Below are 17997 nucleotides of genomic sequence, written 5' to 3'. Positions count from 1 at the left end.
GCAAGCGGGGCAGGCTCGCCCTGCCGGCGGGAGGCTGCCTGGGGGCTGCCTCTTCATCAGCACGACTGGCCGCTCGGGCCGCCGCCGGGCCCGGAGGCCATCCCGCCCGGCGCCACAAGATGGAGGCTCGCCCTGCCGCGGCGGGACTACCCTTCCCGGCGTGCCCCGCGCCACCGCGCGAAATGGCAGCCAGGCCCCGGGGCGGGACTACAGCTCCCGGCATGCTGCGCGGTCGGCGCAGAGACTACGTGTCCCGGCATGCGGCGCGCCGCTCCCTGCCAGGGCCGCCTGCCGCGCGCGCCGGGCCGCCGCTTCCGGGGGAGGAGGGGGCGGCGCCGTGAGGTCACGCAGGTAGCGGAAGTGATTTCACGTCCGGCGGGCTGCGGTGCTGGGAGGGGAGCGGGGCGGCGGGCGCGGAGCGGAGCCGGGAGCGAGCGGGGGACGAGGCGGCGGTGGCGGAGTAGCTGGGAGTCGGCGTGCGCACCCGCGGCCCTTCCCTCTGCGCGCAGGTGAGGCGGCGCGGGGGGGAGGGGGGTGCGCAGCCTCGGACCGCCGCCGCCTCCGCCGCGGGGGGAGCGGGGGGAGCCGCCCCCTCCCCTGAGGTGCGGCCGGGCGACGCGGCCCCTTCCTCCCTCCCCGTGGTGGCGGGGCCGCCCCGTGGCGCCGTCTTTATTGTCTCCGGCTCCATCCGGGTCCTGAGGGGGGGGCGCTCCGGCGGCGCGGGGCCTGACGGGACGGAGCCCCTGCCGCGGGGGCGGCCCTTGCGGGCGAACAAAGCGGGCGGGGGGGCGGCCCCTGCGCCGTGAGAGCCGCGGGAGGCCCTCGGGCCCCGGCGGGGGCAGCGGGCTGGGACCGGGGCTGGGGCCGCCCGCGCCGGGAGCCGGGGGGCCGCGGTGCCGGGGTGGATGTCTGGGCTCGAGGGTGCGTGGCCGCCGCCTGAGCGCGGTGCGGCCTGCCCGGGCTGGGCACCTGTGCTCGGTGCCCGCTGCAGCGGGCGGGTGGCGGCGCTCGCTGTGGGTGAAAACATAGGCGCCGAGAATGGCTCGTGGGGGGGCGGCCCCCCGGTCCCCGGGAGGACTCGTTAGCCGCCGGGCCTGCCCGGCTCCCGGCGGGGCTGCGGGGGCTCCGCACGGTACAACCGACTGTGCCTCTGCGGCGGGTGCTGGCACACCATGTGGGTCGACTGCTCCCGATGAGCTCCGGTGCGCTGCTTTGAAGTGTTTATATCAGATGGTGTTGGCGTGCCTCGTGAATTCGATTAAGAAATCTGTTTATCATAGGGAGTACGAGCAGTTTACTTGATAACTACCACTTGCTAATCTAATTAGATAACAAGAAACCTGGTCAGTGCTCCTGACTCACAAGAGTAATCGCTAGTTAATAAACAAATAATACCGTCTTCTGCAGAAGTTCAAAGTATTCCCTGCTGCCCTGAAACAGCTTGGCTTCAACTTCAGCTGCTATTCAAATCCTAACGTGCTACTTGCTGTTCTGTGTTGCTTTTGGGTGCTTGAAACAAATGTCTTTCCCCCCCCCCCCATGTGTGTTTGGGGTTTTTTTAATCAAGGGTAAGGACCTGAGGTTTGCTACATGGAGTTAGGCCCACTGACCTTATCTTCTAGAGTAGGTGGTAGATAATCTTCTTTTGTGATTGGGGTTTAAATGCAAGATCTTCAATCACAAAGCTTTGAATTTTAATCATGATTTGTCTAGGGCTCTTCATCGCTATAAACACAGGAACATTCACAGAAACAGGTAAATTAATGGATCTTCATGATGTTCTGCATGTTCCACACTTCATACGGAAAACACTTTGAGGTAACTGAAAGTCCTGTTGTTACGGGATTTTTAATTTCTGACTTCATTCCTAAGATGAAAATCTGATTACTTTTTTTTAGTGTCTTCCCTTATGCACTTACACTGTTCTTTCTGCATCACCCCCACTCCCTGCAAAAATCCTAGAGTAATTGAGGGATGGATCTCCAGTCATATCACTATGGCAGAATTCTCCATATTGTCTGTTCCTTAGCACTATTGTATTTCCTGTTCTAGTTTAAGGAGCTTTGAGATCCTCTGCTTGCCACCTACTGCCAGATGGCAAATGTATTATTTTTATTCGCGGCAGTAGTATAGCCTGTCGCTGTGGCTTGTTTTCTACAGCAGCCGCCTTAGATTGTGACTTTTTGCCAGACTAAAGTGGCATTTGGCTCTAGCTCATGACTAAAAAGCCTGTATCTAATACCAGTGAAACAAGACTAATCTTGTCTTTGCAAATGAGCACAGAAAGCCAACTGGCTTGTATCGTGAAATGGAAAAAAAATGTTGGTTTTATTTATTTGTTTTATTACAAGTTGCAGAAAATGAAATTACAAGGAGTGCTATGAGTAAGGGACTGGCCTGGGGCTTCCTAACTGTTCATGCAGGATAAGCATTTGTTGACTTGTTTTCCTGTGGGAAAACATTAGCAGACTTAGGGCTCCAACAGATAAACTGCAGTTACTCAGGGTGAGCCTCGGCTCTTTCTTGAAGATAATCATCCACATCGTCCTTGGGCAGTAATGGAAAAAGTTGTTTTGGTCCAAACACAAAACACTGAACTTCTTTCCTCTGCTTCCTAAAGCAAACAGCTTGTGTTCTACAGGAAGGCTTGAGAAACTGGAAAACTAGTCCCGTGATTCAACAAATTAACCTTTCAAGCTTTTATACAAACAAGGAGGGGTTGGTTTTTTTAATTATTTTACCTTTATAGACTTGTCTGAGTGCAGTCATCTTTGTGCAGAAGCTGCCTAGAATTTGTCCTGAGTACCTTAAACCACTGAAGCAGTTACTTGGCTGTAGTATAAATTGTTGGCGTGCAGAAAGCCCAGTAGAACACAGATACCAAGAAATTGGGCTTTTTAGGCTCTGAGGTATTTTATTTCTTTTAGTCCATCCTGTTTAGCTTGTGAACAGCTGAAGTTGCTTAAAGCAATTTCAAGCTTGAATTGGGGTGTTAAATGCAATGTCTCTTCCTGTTTTATGTTAAATGCTGCCAGTAATCCTGTGCAAGTTTGTTTTGAAAGAACATCAAAAAGAACCTGTTTTCTCTTGCTAGAATACCCGGGTTCTGGTCTCATTTGTTGTACTTCCTAGGGAGCTAAAGTGACTTCCGCACTTGGGTTTGCCTTTGATTTAAAAACCTTGAATAGAGCAAGCCAGGCAAGTTCCTTTTTCTTTTGTGCTTTTCTTAATTGATTATTTGGATGCACCAGGTTTTTGACCTGGTATTACTGAGAATACATTTTGAACCAAAACTTACATTAATTCCATACATAATAGAACAACAGAAATACAAAGAGAAAACTTGACCTGCACCGTGATAAGCCCTTGTACTCTAATAACAATGGAGGCTATATTTTGATATGCTCTTCTCTGAATAAGTAATTTTTTGATATGCAGACAACAAGCTAAACCAGTGATTTGAGAATAAAATAAAAATATTTTCACTCACTGCTGCATCATTTCATTGTGAATTTTTAGCACTAGAAAAATATTCAAGTTGGATTATTTTTTTTGAGCATGTTGTCACATGCTTTATATACAATTAAAAAAAAAAAACAAAAACACTGCCAGTATTAGTATCTAAAAATACACAGTTTTTCCAGTATTGATAACTGTACTTAAGCATGGTACAGGGAAAACAGCGTTGTCTCGTTTAGAACATTGCATTTTCAGTTAGAGCCTAGTGTGAGCAGTGGGGTCTCTGAACTCAAGAGTTCCAAGCTTCACACAGGCTTGTGCGCCTGACAGAAAGGCTGCGATACCATTCTTATGGCAAGGACCTAACAGACCACGTTCAGGCTTTGTCTTGCTTTTGGTTGTGGTTAGGTGGAGCAAAACATGGTTGCCAGCTGTACCTTCACACCTTGAGTTCGGGATGCTGCAATAGCACATATCGTGGACACGCAGAGGTGTTGAGCGCTCTCCAGGCGTGACTCAGTCCATATTAATGAAGTGCGATGAGAGGCGAGCACGTACTCTACCAGTGCCTTATGACATTGTCTTTACCCAAAGCTTCCTAATCAGTGGGCTTTTGCTAATGAGATATCTGTAATAACTGTCGTGCCAGCTTGGCTCTGTGAGGCATCTGTGCATAATGGTTTCTGCCTTGCTTGCAAAGGTTTCCCAGTGGTGAAATGGCCGTGACGATTGGTTCATGCGAGCACCATAGAACATCCCATAACTGAATTTGAGTAGGCTAGAAGTCACACCCAAGTTTATCCTACCATGGATATCCTTGGAAATTCCCCTGAAGTTTTGTCCGCTGCCTCTGAAACAGTATGTACGCTGGGCATTTCATTTCCAGGGGAGTTTGTTGAAACTCAGGTGGGAGCTTTAAAAGTATTTTGGAAAATAAATTTTCCTTTCGTTTCTTGAAAGTTACCGTAAATAATTTCCTACTGGCAAATGTGCATGCTTTCTGGGGGTTTTTCTGTCACTTTTCATTGGCCTTGGTGCTTGGCATTCGCTGATCTGGTGAGTTCTGATTTGGGAAATTAATTTGTTACTCAAACATGCATATAATGGAAACAGCGTTTCTGGTACTCTCTTTACTTGTTGCGATCAGCAGAGCTTCTCTGCTGCAGTCACGGTAAGGCTACCTGGAGCCTTCACACGCAGGTGCAGCCTTCCCTTGGGCCGGGCTTATGCAGAAGCAGGGTGATGAGCAAATCTGCGCACCTTTAATTACTGCATTTCTTAATTGCAGACTTCACATCAAAGACGCAGCCATGAAAGATCCAAGTCGCAGCAGTACTAGCCCAAGCATCATCAGTGAAGATGTGATTATAAATGGTCATTCTCATGAAGATGACAATCCCTTTGCAGAATACATGTGGATGGAGAATGAAGAGGAATTTAACAGGCAGGCAAGTAGTTTCGCTCTGTACATGTGTGCTTTACCATTTTCTAGCTGAAGGGAGAGGTGCTGTGGCTTAGCAGCTGGGGTACAAGACTGGCAGTCCTTTAGAGATGGAGTTTTTAGATAGACCTGCTAGAATAATTCTGGGGAATAGGCAGATCTCTTGTTTCTCTGGTAATAAATACCTATGTTCTGTGATCTTGGTGGAAAATACGGGAAGTGCAGCATGTTCTAATGCACCATTAATTCCTGACTTCTGCAGGAAGGAGGGAAAAGAAAAAACCCCACGCAACAGTTGACAGACTTTATGTGGCAGTTGGGAAGGGCCAGGTCTTGCTGGGCTACTGAGCTGTGGAGGTTTTACATGTGCAAACATGCTGGCTGTTGTCGTTCTGTGCTGGATGCAGCCAGGTGCATACCTCCCTCGTCAACAGGGCTGCTGTTCCCCAGCGAGTTGGTGGACATAGCTTTTGGGTGACGGTCCTGCTTGTTGCTTAATACTTGAGTGTCTTACAGCTGGGCCTTCGCAATCAGGTTGGGAGGAAGCCTTAATTTCATCTTTCACCTTGCATCTGGCCACAGTTTTCTCTCCTGTGGAGGCTGGGAACAGCCTGCCTCTTTCCACTGTCCCTTTCTTAATCAAAACTTGATCTTTGTACTCAAGTAGGTGCTTTCTCTCAGCTCCAGCACAGTATGGCTGTGCTGAAGTCTGAGCTGCTGAAACAGGATATGTTTGCTGCTTTCTCTTTAGGGTGCCAGCAGGGCCCCAAGCTAATCTTGAAATTCAGGTTGCTCACAAAATAGAAATTCTCTTGTGCCTATGCCAGGATGGCGTGCCTCAGTGTTGTTTTCTGTTTTGTGGGTTTTCCCTCCTGGGGACTGTACTCTAGTTAGCATATGGCATGTGTAGTTCTTGGGGAAGGAGCTGAGAGTTGTACTGTGAATAAACTATTTTTCAGGTACGGACTCCACGTTCAGAGAAGAGGAAAGGTGGGAGCGTGAGGGGAGAACAGTCTTGTTCAGGCAGGCAAACACCATGTGGCAGCCTGGTCACCTGCTGCTGCAGGCACATCTCTGTGGGAACCTGAACAAGTTAAACTTGGGCTGGAAAACACAAAGAGGCAATATTAATTTCAAGACATTTAGGGAAGCAAATGTTATTTAGCACTTCCGGAGCTGCCATTGGAGGCATCTGTAGGTGTGCAACCATGTAATAAAAAGCCTGGAGCAGGGCAACCCCCGCTGTAATACTAGCTTGTGGCTGCGTGCCCACGGCTGCCTCTTACCCACACGCAGGACAGAGACGGTGCTTTACAAGGATTGATTGGAGACTGCCATTCTTGCTGGCGTGCTTTACTGGAGAAATCACTAAGTCAGTATTTCATGTGGGGTTTGAATTGTCTGGACAGTGAGAGTGTATGGTGATGAGTCCCTGTTCCCCGAAGCTGTGCATCCCGAGCACCAAGTGAGCTGGTGAGTGTGTTTGCCCTGAGCACAGGGGACCTAGATTTTATGGGAAACTCTGGCATTAACTTTTTTGATTTGCTTTTTGTGGTATGTAACTGAATTTCCACTGTCGGATCAAGTGTGTGTTTTGATTTAGAGTGAAGGATAGATAGGAAAACTTCTTTGAGCTTCCAATGAGTGAACTTTTAAATCTGTCCTGAATCATTTTTCCACTCCTTATGTCTGGCACATCATTCACACCAGCTTCTATTTCCCTGCTTTCCACGCTTAAGTACTGCGATGCAGGACATGGAAAACTTGTCAGGATGAACTCCCTCCAAAGCTTGTTTACTGAACAACCAAGCAAAACTTTCCTTTAATCTGCAGTGTGTGTCAGTTCTGCATCCATTGATTTGTCTTGCTTATAGTACAGCGGGTCAGCATTCTTAACAACTGCTGAGATCGTGTTGTGTTCCTTGGGTGAGCAGCCCAGGAGATGCTGCTTGTTCCCTGTTCCAAGTGACAGTCGGTGGTTATTTTCTTCTCAGGAGTCTTGCAGGATGATTTTCTGGGGACTGTGCCTGGCTGCACGTGTTGTCCCTGGTTCCCTTCCTCATATTTGGAGAGAGTTCAGTCCAGACTAGTTGGTACAACTGAAATGTTCACTTGGAACCAACATTTTCCTTCTCCTTGAGCTCGTAACAAGCTGCAAACAACAGCCAGGGCTATGGGGTTTTCCTGCCATTCCCTTTTAACTGCAGCCCAAGTTCCTGGGACAAAGAACTTTTCTATATTAAAAACAAAAATAATAAAAATCAAAGTTGATTGCCTTCCTGCAGCACATGTGTGGTGTTCTGCAAGAAGTCTTGCCGCATAGCTAGAAAGAAGGTCAGCTAGGTGCACAAATCACAAATCTTGGAATGAAGACACAAGCTCTCAGTAAGTTTGTTAGTTAATGAAGCAGTTCCTTCTCGTTGTTTAGATCGAAGAGGAGTTGTGGGAAGAAGAATTTATTGAGCGCTGTTTCCAGGAGATGCTGGAAGAAGAGGAGGAGCACGAATGGTTTATTCCAGCCCGTGATCTCCCACAAACAATGGATCAAATCCAGGACCAGTTCAATGACCTTGTTATCAGTGACAGCTCATCACTGGAAGATCTGGTGGTAAATTCAGTTTCTCATCATATTTCTAAGGCTTGACATCTCTCTTTGTCCAGGGCTGATTTTTGTTGCTGGTGATGGCAAGAGAATAATACCCTTTACATGTAGGCCAGAGACTCTTAAGCCATGCCAGGTGATGAGGGGGAAAGGTGAAACGGTTGGGTAAGGGATGTTTCCTCAAGTGACGTGACCTGTCCAGTGGTTTTCTTTGTAACCACGCGGTGCCCTTCCTAGCCCATGGCGTGTAAATTCACGTGGCTTTGGGTATGCATAGTATGTTATGAAAGAAAGGCAGCGAGCAAAGCTCGCTGACCCTGTGAGGTGCCATTCACTGACAGGGCTGCAAAAGTTTCATTTGGCATCTGTCAGCACTTCACGTGTCGGGGAGGTACGAGGTCTGTTCCAAGGTCTGCTTTGGGTGGTGCGAACCATAGCAGGCAGATTGCTGTAGAAATCCTAAGGAGGGGGAGAGAAGCTAAACTGTGGTGGTTTGCCTCTTCCTTGCCCTTGTTACTTCTGTCTGGAGCTTAACTAAAAGGAAAGGACAATGTGTACATATTTTTCCCTAACAAAATACGAAGCTACTGATAACAGAGTACAGAAAACATGCTGCTGTGTCGCACTGCTGCTGTGAAATTCAGATGCAAACCTCTACTTTTCCAAGCTTAAGTTCTAGACTTGGTTAAGAACCCAAAAGCCTAATCCTCCGTCTCTATGGTAGAGAGCTCATTTTGAATGTGCTGGCTGCCCACTAGAACTGCAGGGCATTTGTAGCTTGCCAGGTGGGAGGACAGGGTGGTCACAGACATAGAAATGTAAAAAATCAATACAGGGCTCATACATCAAATTTCCAGAAGCAGCTTAAGTTCCTGGAACAAGTCTCCTCTTGCTTAAGTAAGCAAGATCTAAAAACCTCATGACACATTTTAACAGCTCAACTTCAGAAACCGCTATTTCAGCACTAAGCGAAGTTGCTGCATTTGATGCATGCCTGTGGTTTTCTTGTTCCTTGTTCCCTGACCCCTCGTCTGACTGACGCATCCAGGTGGTGCTGAGGAGGGATGGATAATTCAGGTACTCGCACAAAGGCGTAGGCTTTTCTGGTGATCATGGAGATTTGTGGTATATACAAAAACCCTTTTACGTGCCTGACTGTTCCTCTGAATCTGTAAAGTGTTCCTAACGCTCTGTCTGCCTAGGACTGTGTTCAGCTTGAAAATGGGAGGTTAAAATAACGATTCAACTAGACTTTCTGTTTTTCCCTTCCTCAGGTCAAGAGTAATCTGAATCCAAACGCAAAGGAGTTTGTTCCTGGGGTGAAGTACTTAAATATTTGAGTAGACTGGGCCCTCTCTTGGTGGATGTAGCACAATTTCCACACTGTGAAGCCAGTATTAGAAGATTTAATTGTAAAAGCTCTCTCTTCTTGTCACTGTGTTACACTTATGCATTGCCAAAGTTTTGTTAGTCTTGCATGCTCAATAAAAGTGCTGAGACTGTTATTAAGTAAATCTGTCAAAAGTTTAATGGAAACATAATTGGGCCCTGGCTCTCTGCAAAGGCGGCAGTGAGGTAAGAAGCACCAGTCAAGTTGAGACAAAGTACCACGTCTATAAAACCTTCTGCAGACTCTGTCTTTTTAAATAGGACTTGGAATTTGCTATGGGTGGTCTGTTTTTAACTAAAGATGTGTCAACTGGTGCGAGTTTGCACCTGATAATGCCTTAACTTGAAAATGAAAGCAAGGTTATCTGATTGTTATGCAAATTAGCTAACTTTCCTTTTGAAATATCAGTATTGTTACTAATCTTAATTTTTCCCCTTAAAAAAAAATCATGCTTCTTCTAAGCAGCATGAGCATTAACAGAAAAGTTACAGACCTGTACAGAGTCGTAGATTTCAGCTACTGAACTAACATCCAAGTGATTGGAAGGACGAAATTCCCTGTACTTTGCCGTATGTTATCATGTTAGAAACGTTTCGCTTCCCAATTATGTTCAAGGAGATGTGAGTTTCATCACAATTTCTTCCAAGAACCCAGATACATACATAGCACTGCCTATGTAACTCTTAGCGTACAACTTTATTATAGCTGGATTTAACCAAGAAAACCCTAGCATTAGTGATTTGAGTGGTGCTTTTCCCTTGCTTTGTTTAATCATCACTACACAATAGTCTACAGCACAACAACTTTTTTTTTTTTTCTTTTAATAAAGCTAGAACAGTTTTGGCTTCTTAAACTTCATATTCGGGTAGGTTAAGCTGCCATACGTGTTCAGTGTGAATAGTGTTTAAGTTGAAAATATTGTAAAAAAATTATATTTTTTCAAAAATATTTAAAAAAATAAATAATAGTAGAACTGATGTGGTGGCTGTCTCATGAATATGCATCTCACATGGAAACTCGCTTGGCAGCGCACAGAGGGAAGGGATGACATTATGGGTACGGTGCCTGTAGGGTTGTTGGTAACACGATAGCCCAAATACTCGTCTGAGGCTGGACTCTTGACTGCTCTTTTATTTCTTTCCTCCCGCTTCATGTGCTTGCCTGGGCATATTTTCCTTCGTTCTCACCGCTGCTAATCCCAGTTCAGCTCCGCTGCTGCTGGCAGCACGGGCAGTCCTAGTTAACAGCTGATGGCACTATATAAAGCCTGCTGCAGGGGCTTTGGCGCGGGCGCTGTTGGAGCTGGGGTGCTCGGTCCTGTAAACCCCAGAGCTGCAGGAGGCCGGGGGGGAGTTGTGGCCGCAGTAGCAGCCCCCAGCAGTCCTCAGGTGCTGGTCTGATCCACCCCTGCTTCAGAACTGCCCAGCCTCACTGTTACAGTCCTTTCGTTTCGTTTTGTTTTTTAAAGCTCAGATTAAACCAGGTGGAAAGACTGCAGAAATTGGGCAGTACGGGAGGAGTGAGGTGAAGCCCGTACGCAGGTGTTGCCCTACAGCACAACCACATCGCTGCGTCAGTCTCGCTCCAGATGAAAGAACCCAGCTTGGAGGAATTCAGTCAGACCAACTCGTTTTGCTGTTGCTCTGCAAAATGTTAATCACATTTATCCCAGGCTCCTCACCGAGCACTGCTTCCCCTCTCCGAGCCAGAGATCTGGCCTTCCTGGAAGCGGCAGAACTCCCGGTGTTTGCACCGACTTGGAGACGGTCTAGAGCTGAGCACCTAAAGCCAGAAGGTCAGGAAATCGCACACCACCGTGCCCTGGTTTATTTTTAGCTGGAGTGGGAGTTTCACTGGAGAACCCCCGCGTGGCTGGCAGCAGTTGCTGCTCACTGAGCGTCGTCCCGGCATCTCGGCTTGGGGTGGGTGGCAACAACGCTGCTGCCAGCACCCAGCTCGAGGAGCACCCAGCCTTGCCGTGGGTTGGTTTCTCCGCTTTGGTTTTTTCCCTGCTCTACCCCAGCCAGCCGTGTAACACCAGGTTTGCTGGGGCCGTGAACTTCCCGACGGCCTGTGCTGGGGGGGAGCTGCGTTCTCCATCGCAGCCCCTGCCCAGCTGGTCGGGGGTTGCAGCTGGAACAGAGGTGGTAGCTAGCACACCCATGTTTTGGCTGTCACTGAGCGGTGCTTGTATGGTGTCAGGGCGTTCTCTTCCCCTTGCTCTGGTCCCGAGGGGTGGGCTGCAGGGGGGTGAGAAGCAAGGAGGGCACGCAGCTGGCCGAGCGGTGCTGCACGCGTGTGACGTCAGGCTGGGCAACAAAACTGGGGCAGCAGCAGCAGCAGAGAGGGGGCTCGTCGACTGCTGACAGCCTGCCTGGGCATCGCTGTGCTTGTGGGGGGCGGTGAGTGTTTACATCACTTGGGGTTTTTTTTCCCCTTCTTCACTTATTAAACTGTCCTTGTCTCAACCCGTGGGTTTTCTCACTTCTCTTCCTGCTCGGGCTGGGGACCAAGCGCGTGGCTGTGCCACCACAGCGGTGTGGACAGACTGTGAAGGGGTCCACAGACTGTGAAGCCAGCAGCACTGGCTTCAACTTCCCATTTTGTGCTAAACCCAAGCCCAGAAACGTGTTTGATGCCACGGGCCCTTTGCAGCGAGGCCATGTGCTGCCTTCTGTGCCTGCTGCTGCAAACCGACCGGCTGCACGAGGCGGCGCTCCACCGCGGCGGCCGGGACAAAGCTGTCCCTCCAGCGCTCCCCGGAGCGGGTTTGCCAAGGGCTGGTGCTGACCCAGTCTTCCCGCAGCCCCAGCACTCGGGCTGGAGCCCACGGAACACGGCTGCTAGGGCTGGGTGAAATCCAGCGTGTCCCTGTGTCAGGCAGCCCGGGAGGGAGTCCGGAAAGCTGTGGAAGCCTTTGCAATGCAGAAAGGACAAGGGAACAGTGTGGGACGCGGCAAAGACACCGATAGGGCAAGTGGGCTTGAATTTTTTATTATTTTTGATGTATGCTCTTAAAACGGGCATCCTAATGCTGCTCTGGATACTGCACCCCACGCAGAGCCCGCTGCAGCTGCGGCAGAGCCCTGCTGAAGCCGAGGGCGCAGCGTGAAAATCCGTGGCTCCGGGTGGGAGTTGGTGGCTCCGGGGGCTCTGGCTGGTGCCGGTGGTGCCTAACGAGCTTCAGCAAGCGCCCGAGTCTCAGCCAGCTAAAGCTCGAGGTGGAGCAATGATGCTGGGGGGGGCAGTCCCCGGGCCGGTACCCTGGGAGCTCAGGATGTCCCTGAAAGGCAGCTTTGAGTTTCCCTAACCCTGCGTTGGAGACGAGCACCAGCAGCCTTGGCTTTGGCCTTGGCGGGTGCTAACGAGCCCCGACAGCACCCGTGGCAGCTCGGCTCGGCTTCTGCGGCGCTGGGGCACGAGCCCTCCCTTTGCTCAGACCTTTGTGCACACCGAGAGCCCATCTGCAGCGTCCTGCGCATCCGCGGCTGCCGCGGCGCTGCCGCCCCTCGCCCGGGCCTTAAACCCGGTGAACACTGGGCAGATGGGCACGTGCTTCAGCCACCGGCTCCTCCTCACCGCGCTCATCCCGAAGGGGAAGTCGTAGCTCTTCAGGCTGGCGCTCCCCGCGCTGTCCGAGTGTGCGCCCGCCTTCCACTGCACCAGCCCTCGCTCCTCCTGCGTCCCTGCGGCAGCCGGCACCGCGTCAGCCAGACCCCAGCCCCTGCCCGCCCGCAGCCGGGGGGCCCAGCACCAGCCCCCCCTCGCCCTGCGATCCCCTCTCGCGGCTCTACACCAAAGCGAACCTGCCTCCACCCGCGCCGCTTCCTCCCCCTGGCCCCTGTGCTTTAGTTACCCGGGATGGTGTTGTCCAGGACGAAGGCGATGATCCCCCCGACGAACATCTCCGTCGTTAGCAGCACCGTCAGTATCTGGTCCAGCTCGGGGACACCTGCGAGAGCGTGGGTACTGAGTCGGGGCGTGCTGCGATAAGCCAGATTTGCTTTAATTAATCGGTGCTTAGCCGGGGTGAGCAAGCACCCTCAAGAGCTGCCCTCCTCGCTCCCTAAACACCCAAAATCGGGGCTTTTTGTGGCGGGCAGGTACCTGTGTTAATGGCCTTGGGGTGGGAATCCAGGTAGTTTGGCAGCGTCAGCCCAAAAAACATAGCGAAGCCCAGCACGAAGAGGTTGCGGGAGGAATTCATGTCGACGAACTGCAGGTTGGAGAGGCCGACGGCCGTGATCATGCCTGCCAGCAGAGACGGCAGCTGCGTTGCAGGCAGGCAGGGATGCCTGCGCTGCTGCTGCTGGCTGGGAGCTGAGGTCAGGGGGGGCTGCCCGCAAAGGCAGCGGCAGCGTCCAAATGCAACCGCAGTTCAACCCAAAACCTCAAAGCCCGCCCGGCATCCCTTGGGCTTGCCAGCCCCGAAACTCCAGGGAAACAGCCCAGGGCTGATGCTACCAGCGCTCCGGGTTTGAGGGGCAGCTGCGGCCAGGTTACCGAATAAGGTGCAGAACATCCCTCCAAGGACGGGGTCAGGCAGGGATGCGAACAACGCCGTGAACTTGCCGATGGTCCCCAACACGAGCATGATCCCAGCCCCGTACTGTATCACCCTCCTGCTCCCCACCTGCATGGAGAGACTGGCAGTGGGTGACAGCGCCCATGCCCCCCGGCCCAGCCAGGACCCCTCCCTGGCCCCAATACCTTCGTGATGCCGAGGACACCGATGTTGGGGCTGGAGGAGGTGGAGCCGTTGCCGGTTCCCAGCAGCCCTGCAATGATGCAGGAGATGCCCTCGGTGAAAATGCCCCTGGGGAAAAACGCAAACAACGGGCTGGTGGTCCCTGCTGCTGCTCTTCTGCAGCATCCCAGCCCAGCCCCCAGGGATGCCACGGTGCCAGCAGGGTACTGGGAGGGGGGGCCAGCCGGCTGTACCTGTTAATGGCATGCACGGGGGGCGCGGGGGCTCCCGCCAGCCGGGCGCAGGAGTAGTAGTCCCCGATGGACTCGATGATGCCCGCCAGCGTGGCACTGAACATGCCCAGCACGGCTGCCGAGGTCACCGTAGGCAGACCCCACTGGCCTGCCCAGGGAGCAGAGTGGGGTGTCAAGGCCAGGGACACCCCAGGATCTGCCCCCCCGGGTGCTCCCCCGCCCCGGTGATGCTGTGCCAGGTCCCCACATCCCCCAGGGCGAAGGGGTATCAGGGGGACCTACGCGCCGTGGGGCGGCCTGGCACTCACAGGGGTAGGGGACCCGAAACCAGGGTGCCACAGACAGGATCTCTCCCCGGGCGTCTGTCCTGGCCTTGTAGCCGTACGCCTCGGGCTGGCTGGGGAATACACCGGTGCACGTCAGCACGTAGCAGAGCAGCCACACCACCATGATGGCCAGGATGATCTGCAGGGGCAGAGACCAGCAATGCACCCTGCATCACTTGCAAACCCATGCATGGAAAAAGGCAGGATTTTGGGATGCCCCGGGGCCCGGCAGCTCTCATCCAGCCCTTACCGGGAACATCTTGAAGATCTGGATGCGGAGCAGGACGAAGCCACTGCCCCGCCGGTAGCCGGGCAGGCAGATGGTGACGTGCCGCAGGTACTGGGCAAACAGGACAATCAGGAAGATGGTCCTGGGGGGAGAGAGACATGAGGTCCCTCATGCTCCTGGCATCCTCCTGGCTCCATGGGGTCACCCCTACCTCCCCATCCCCCCATCCCCATGCCATACAGCGTGGCGATGCCCCAGTGGGAGCCGGCCCTCTCGCCGGCTGCCTGGAAGACGGAGAGCCCGATGAGGGAGACGGTGGGGGTGACGGTCAGCGGCCCGATGTAGCTGAGCAGCGCCCCAGGGAGCCCCAGCAGCCCGATGACCACCTCCACCAGGCTGGACACCACGATGGCCCCCTGGATCTGCAGGGCATGGAGAGTGGGCAGAGGCGGTCGGTGCCCCGCCAAGGATTTCGGGTTCCCGGGCTGGGGGGCACTGGGACGTACCTCTCGCATGCGGGGCTGCCAGATGTGGGAGGTGTTGAGCGGCAGTGCCCAGTTGCCGTAGATCTGCTCTGGGGATGAAGGGGGGGTGAGGTGGTCCCGGGTGGGGGTGGAGCAGCTGGACATCCCCCCGTACCCCGTCAGCCCTCACCTTCAGGCGGGCATCGCCACTTCTCCAGGGCCAGGATAGACTTGGCAGGGACAAGGAAGGCCAGCGCGCTCGCCTGGAAGAGGGGCAGCCTGGGGGGGGGATGAGAGGGGATGCCTGCGCATACAGCCCAGGGGTGGGCAGGGGGTCCCTGCTGGGGCCACGGCTCTACCTGATGCCCACGGTGGTCTGGATGAGGGTGGTGATGCCGACGCAGGTGAAGATGGTGCCGATGAGGTAGCTGACGGTGAGCTGGTCCTTGCCCACGCACAGGCTCTCAGCCAGCAGGAAGGGGACGGCGATGGTGCCGCTGAAGCAGGTCAGGTAGTGCTGGGGGGCAAGGGGGGGTCTCAGTGGGGCTGGGGTGCCCCATGCCACAGGGAGCGAGGGCTTGGGCTCTGATGATGGGGCGGTACCCCGCTTCCAGGCTGTACCTGGAAGCCGAGCAGGATGCAGAGGTACCAGGGGGGCACGTCCTCAATCCTGTAGAGCATGTCCACCTCTGGCCGGGGGGGCCTGGTGCCCACCCCAGGGTCCTGGTGTGTGGGGGCACAGCTCAGCTCCGGCTCACCCTGGGGGCTGGGGACAGGGGGGACACCCCACACTGTCCCCACAGACTGCTCCACGGGACCCTCTGCACCCTCAGGGATGGGGAGGGGTCCCGGCTGGCTGGTCTCCATCCAACGATGCGTTACAGAAGGCTTTGGGGTGGGTGCCGTGCTGCTGCGGGAGTGCCCCGGTACTCACCCTGCCCGCCGCAGGCAGCTCCTTCCCAGGGGGGTGCGGGGGCCCGGCGGGGGCGAGAGCCAAGTTCCTGTTCTGGCAGCAAGGGCGAGGCAGGGGCAGGGTCAGTGTTGTCCTGGGTGTCCCATGGGAACGGGGCTGGGCTCTGCCCCAGGGACACAAGGGCCACCGGGCCACAGCTCAGCAGGTGCAGCCGGTCCACCCCACCTGGCACCTCTCTGACCCCCGAGAGGGGTCTGGGCTCCAAAACCCACCGCTCCCTGCATGTCGGTTCATCCCCAGGGGAGAGCGGAGGGGGGTCACCACCGGCCCCAGGGTGCCAGGACCACCCTGCAGGTGCCAGGAAAGACGGCACAGCCAGTTCCAGCAACAGCATCCCAGTATGCCCCCTTGGTCCCGGCTTCACCGCAGTCCCCAAGCTCACCCCATCCTTTGCCAGCCCCGGCTGGGCAGCGCGGCCCCGAGCTGGCCACCAGCGGGGGCAGCACCCTGGTCACCCCCCCCCTGCCCGGGGATACAGCCCAGGAGGGCGCGGGGCTGGGGGCCGCATTCACCTGGGGCTGAGACAGGTCTCCCGAGCAGGTCCCCATCCTCCGGCGATGTGGCCCCGGCGGCGATGTCACTGCACGGGGGTTTTATGGCCGTGGGAAGGAGGACTTTAGTCGCCACCGGGGCCGTGGCGCGGGCGCAAGCTGGAGGGCGGCCATTGGCTGCGGGTTGTGAAACCGGGGAGCTACCTCGGGACGGATCATCCATTAACTGCTTTAATTAGGGCTGGCACCGCCGCTGGGGCCGGGGCGCTCCCGCCGCGAGCCCCGCGTTGGTAAACGATTAGAGCCGGCGGGTTACAGAGTAATTCCCGGCGGGCGGGGGGCGGCCGTGCCGCCGCCACCATCACCCCGGCGCGGCTGCGCTGGGCGTCCAGGGGCGGTCGCGGTGCCGGCGATGGGCGACACCGGGACGGTGCCCACCTCCCGGCTCGTGTCGGCTGTCGCTGGGGACGAAGTCGGCTCCGAAGGTCGCCGGGGCATTAAGCATTAACCGCAGCGGGGCTACAGCTCGTTCTGCAGCGCCTTGGGGGGTGCCGGCACCCCGGCCTTGCCGCCGGCACAGGCGCCCTTGTCCCCGTGGCACAGCAGCTGGCGCAGCGCGGCCGGGCCCCGCCGGTGCGCCCCGTAGATCTGCGCCTCTCCCCGCTCACCCACGTGGCTGTGGCACATCTTGGACAGCCTGCAAGGAGCCGCTGCGGGTCACGCGGCATCCCCCGGCCGTGGCGGCGAGGGGACGGTGCCCGGCACCCCCCCGGCATTGCCAACCCCCCGAGTTACCTGCCCGGCCAGGGCCCCCCCGTCACCATCACGGTCATGGGCTCCTGTCCCGGCAGCCCCGGCCCCGCCAGCCGCTTCTTCCCATCCAGCTCCTGCACCCCGTAGCTGTGGGGGAGAGGCAAGGGTTGGTGAGACGCCGGTCCGTGGGGACGCCCCATCCTGGGGGACACCCCCACCCCTGGGGACACCCCATCCCTGGGGACACCTCAGTCCCTAGGGACGGCCCAGCCCCAGGGACGCCCCAGCACCGGGGATGCCCCGCTCACCTGTCCCAGCCCTGTGAGCAGCTCCTCTCCAGCACCTCCGTGTAGTCAGACTCGCTCAGCACCTTCCTGCCCATCTTCCCCTCCGCCCTGCGCAGCTGCTCCTCGATCTGGGGTGCAAAAGGGCAGAAACTGGCTGGTGAGGGTGGCAGCCCCCCCGACCATGTTCCCGAGCAGGGACAGGGTCTGCACCCCCTTCCTTGCAGCCGCAGCAGCTGAATCACTTCAGCACAGGGTGGTGGATCCATGAGTAGCTGCAAGGGAGCTCGCTGGCCCCAAAGGGCTTTTTTGGGGTGCCGGTGGGGGGCAGCCATCAGCTCCCACTCCCAGTTTTGGGGCACCATCTCCCCAGTGCCCACCTGGAAGGCGATGGCGTAGCAAGCATCGCAGCGCAGGGATTCAGGCATGTGGGGTGAGAGCCGCTCCTCGGGGCTGAGCTGGGGCGCGGGCATGGAGCGGGACGCGGTGGCCGGGGGGCCCTCGCACGTCTCAGCCCCCGTTACCACCAGCAGGCTCAGGGCCAGCCACGCCGCCAGTGCCAGCAGCATCCTGCCACGATGCCGAAAGTGCCGGGGCGGAGGCGTGGGGCAGCTATAAACCCCCAGGGCTGCGAGCGGGTGCTG

General features: G+C 55.3%; 3 protein-coding genes across 14 annotated transcripts; 1 reads left to right on the top strand and 2 right to left on the bottom strand.

Moving 5' to 3' along the window:
• The first annotated feature begins 376 nt into the window (after nt 1-376).
• Nucleotides 377-9869, top strand: PAIP2 (poly(A) binding protein interacting protein 2). Its single transcript, XM_080398322.1, has 4 exons — nt 377-509; nt 4748-4907; nt 7329-7508; nt 8777-9869. Exons 2-4 carry the CDS (start codon nt 4770-4772, stop codon nt 8840-8842), a joined length of 384 nt encoding a protein of 127 aa, XP_080254448.1. The 5' UTR covers nt 377-509; nt 4748-4769; the 3' UTR covers nt 8843-9869.
• Nucleotides 9870-11870: 2001 nt separating this feature from the next.
• SLC23A1 (solute carrier family 23 member 1) lies at nt 11871-16477 on the bottom strand. 12 transcript variants are annotated; one of them, XM_080398278.1, is made up of 15 exons: nt 16338-16477; nt 15787-15858; nt 15474-15575; nt 15212-15369; nt 15043-15131; nt 14895-14962; nt 14629-14810; nt 14410-14530; nt 14142-14298; nt 13834-13981; nt 13603-13708; nt 13396-13525; nt 13000-13143; nt 12749-12844; nt 11871-12578 (listed from the first exon to the last, which is right to left on the bottom strand). In XM_080398278.1, exons 1-15 carry the CDS (start codon nt 16371-16373, stop codon nt 12328-12330), a joined length of 1860 nt encoding a protein of 619 aa, XP_080254404.1. In that variant the 5' UTR covers nt 16374-16477; the 3' UTR covers nt 11871-12327. The 12 variants fall into 12 exon arrangements, 9 of the variants coding, with proteins under 9 accessions (XP_080254404.1, XP_080254400.1, XP_080254403.1 ...); XM_080398274.1 differs by having other exon boundaries at nt 13396-13670; nt 14629-14962; XM_080398277.1 differs by having other exon boundaries at nt 15474-16384.
• A 56-nt stretch (nt 16478-16533) lies between these two features.
• Nucleotides 16534-17970, bottom strand: MZB1 (marginal zone B and B1 cell specific protein). Its single transcript, XM_080398294.1, has 4 exons — nt 17734-17970; nt 17378-17484; nt 17112-17216; nt 16534-17013 (listed from the first exon to the last, which is right to left on the bottom strand). Exons 1-4 carry the CDS (start codon nt 17920-17922, stop codon nt 16836-16838), a joined length of 579 nt encoding a protein of 192 aa, XP_080254420.1. The 5' UTR covers nt 17923-17970; the 3' UTR covers nt 16534-16835.
• Nucleotides 17971-17997: the final 27 nt, after the last annotated feature.

The sequence above is a fragment of the Falco punctatus genome (genome assembly GCF_963210335.1).
Source record: "Falco punctatus genome assembly, chromosome: 8".
In the NCBI taxonomy this organism is placed as follows: domain Eukaryota; kingdom Metazoa; phylum Chordata; class Aves; order Falconiformes; family Falconidae; genus Falco; species Falco punctatus.
Note: the sequence above shows the minus strand (reverse complement) of the source record. Positions and strands in the feature narration are given on the sequence as shown.